Source organism: Salvelinus sp. IW2-2015, linkage group LG22, assembly GCF_002910315.2.
Source record: "Salvelinus sp. IW2-2015 linkage group LG22, ASM291031v2, whole genome shotgun sequence".
Taxonomy (NCBI): domain Eukaryota; kingdom Metazoa; phylum Chordata; class Actinopteri; order Salmoniformes; family Salmonidae; genus Salvelinus; species Salvelinus sp. IW2-2015.
Genome location: NC_036862.1, coordinates 19,008,302 through 19,011,364, shown reverse-complemented (window position 1 = coordinate 19,011,364; position 3,063 = coordinate 19,008,302). Strand labels below are relative to the sequence as shown.

The 3,063-nt window shown below is 44.1% G+C and overlaps 1 protein-coding gene across 1 annotated transcript in view; it reads right to left on the bottom strand.

Annotated features, from left to right (window-relative positions):
- Positions 1–3,063, bottom strand: part of LOC111982596 (serine/threonine-protein kinase DCLK1-like) — a 31,495-nt gene that overhangs the window by 19,655 nt on the left and 8,777 nt on the right. Inside the window, 1 exon segment of the mRNA XM_070434102.1 lies at positions 2,350–2,702. Coding sequence (XP_070290203.1) covers positions 2,350–2,702 — 353 coding nt within the window.

Below are 3,063 nucleotides of genomic sequence, written 5' to 3'. Positions count from 1 at the left end.
TCCACGTAAAGAACTTCTTATAGCCCACCTGACCCACTTAATCTAGAACTGTACTGTATAGAGCCCAACACTGATTTACCAACTTAGAATGTACTATACGGAGGCCCAACCAGTCTGTAGCCAAACTGGTAGATAGACTGTACTCTATAGGCCAACAACCCTTGTACCCACTGTATAGAACATACTGTAGCCAGTCCCAAGCCTGATACCCACTCTATGAACGTATCTATAGCCCAACCCTGATAACCCACTTTTATAGAACTGTACTTTAGAGCCCACCTGATACCCAATGTAAAGAACTGTACTGTATAGCGCCAACCCTGATACCACTGTATAGAACTGTTACTATAGCCAGCCCTGATACCCACTGTGATTGAACTGTGCTCTTAAGCCCAACCTGATACCCAACTGTTATAGAACTGTAGATCTATAGCCCAACACGTAACCCACTGTACTAGAACTGTACTGTATGGCCAACCTGTTCCCCACTGTAAGAACTGTACTTACGGCCAACCCTGATACCACTGTTTAGAACTGTACTCATAGCTCAACCCTGTTACCAACTTATAGAACTGTACTGTATGGTCCAACCCTTGATACGCCAACTGTTTAGAAGTTTACTGTGTAGCCCATCACCCTGATTACCTATGTAATAGAACTCTACTTTATAGCCCAACCGTGATACCCACTGTATATAACTGCACTGTGTAGCCCAACCCTGATACCCACTCATATAGAAACTGAACTTTATTTAGCCCAACCCTGACAAACAATGCTATATAACTGTACTGTAACAGGCCAACCATGTTACAAATGTATAGAACTGTACTTCTATAGGCCAACCCTGATACCCACTGTATAGAACTATACTGTGTTAGCCAACCATGTACCCACTGTATAGAACTGTACTGTACGGTTCCACCCCTGATACCCACCGTATAGAACTGCCACAGTATAGCCCAACCCTGTACACACTAATATAGAACTGTACTGTAAATAAGCCCAAACCCTTGATAATTCCACTGTATTGAACTGTACTCTGTAACCCAACCCTGTTACCCACTGTATAGAACTGTACTGTATAGCCCAACCCTGTTACACAGTATAGAACTCTACTGTATAGCCTAAAATCTGATACCCACTGTATTGAACTGTACTCTGTAACCCAACCCTGTTACCCACTGTATAGAACTGTACTCTATAGCCCAACACTATAACCAACTGYAGAGTACTGTACTGTGTAGACCAACCCTGATATTCACTGTAAAGAACTGTACTCTATAGCCCAACCCTGTAACCCACTTTATAGAACTGTACTCTATAGCCCAACACTATAACCAACTGTAGAGTACTCTACTGTGTAGCCCAACACTGATACCCACTGTATAGAACTGTACTCTATAGCCCAWCCCKGWTACCCACTGTATAGAACTGTAATGTATAGCCCAAACCTGAAATCCATTTGTCTCACTTAGTAGCACAGAGAGCATATTAGCCTCATAAATCATCAACTGGAGAAACAATGATATTGAACCAAAAGTGTGTGACTGGAGAACTCTTGTCAATACTTTCTAATTCTACCATCATTATTTAATGAGACAGTGAAGTTAAACTGAACCGGATGAACAGGGTGAACCGCAGACATTACAGATGAATCCCTGAATGCTTTTCATCTGCATGATACTGATGATGGAATATACAGCTACTATCTCCGGTCATGTCTGGGCCATACGAGTACCCTGCACCATTCTCTAGCCTTCCTCGATAGCACTGACATACACACTGTTCTGCAACACTGAGCCACACACAGACAACATTCCCACTGCACCACTCTGCCGCAGAGGCTGTTCCTTAGCAACCAGCCTAGGCAACCAGATCACCATAGAAACCGTCCAGGAGAGAAAAAAGAAAAACTACATCGGAGTTTATTTGATAGAACCAATATAAAAGAGGATAGACTGACTATTAATAGGCCTATCACAACTAAACATCATGATTCCCAACTCTACTTGCCTCTCTGAATCACTTCTCCTTTTTACTCTCTCTAGAGAGTGTTAAAGGTGTTAAAGGTCTGTGTTCATGGGATTTAAACCATATAGTCATCTGGTCATAAAGGCTATACTTCAGAAATATTTAAAGATCATTCATTGTGAAAATGTCTCAGTGAAACTGTGCTCCTGAAACKCCTACTGACTKGGTTAATAAAGGATGATAACACAGCAGACTGAGTCCCAGAAACCTACTTCTAACTCTAATTGTCTTATAGCCMWTCCCTCTGAGTCTGTGGGGGAAGCTAAGCCTGAGAACCAGGCAGTAAATTCACTAGTACAACCGTAATTCATAACCTACCAGCTTCCCGTCCACGGTGTACAGACTCTTGACAACCCCAGAGTCCAGCTTGATGGCGTCTGTGATGTCAGAGAGAACCTGTTCAAAGGAGTGGGCAGTCTTCTTGTTGAGGAGGATGCGGATGGCCTTACGAGGCTTCACCCCGCTGCGGATGATGGTGATCAGTTTGGGCCGAATGAAGTCCTTACTCTCCCTGGTCTCCGGGGCCCCAGCCTTGGCACTGCCCAGGGATGGGGGGCCACGTGCAGAGGCAGCCGCAGCTGTCTTCACCCCAACTGACCAGTTGGGGTTGACATTCTTAGTGTAGTCCAGCTTCTTGTATGACTCTATGGAGCCACACACATAGCTCTCTCCTGCAGGTAGGCAACACACAGAGATAGGCCGACATGGTCACAGCAACCATAGACTCACATCACTGAATGCACCACATAATGACACAGCTATGACATTTAGATTATAGAGTTTACAGACCTATTGGAAATATACTATATGCCTACTATATAGGCCTACTGGAGCAGGTCACTCATTGTACAGTGGGAAACCTAGAACAATGCACAACTTATTTTGTTCTCAGACTTCTACTGTCCCAACCCTTAGGCTTAGCTGCTCAATAGTGTCTCATCCCATCCCTTAGGGTTAGCTGCTCAATATTGTCCCCTCTCTTAGGGTTAGCTGCTCAATACTGTCTCATCCCATCCCTTAGGGTTAGCTGCT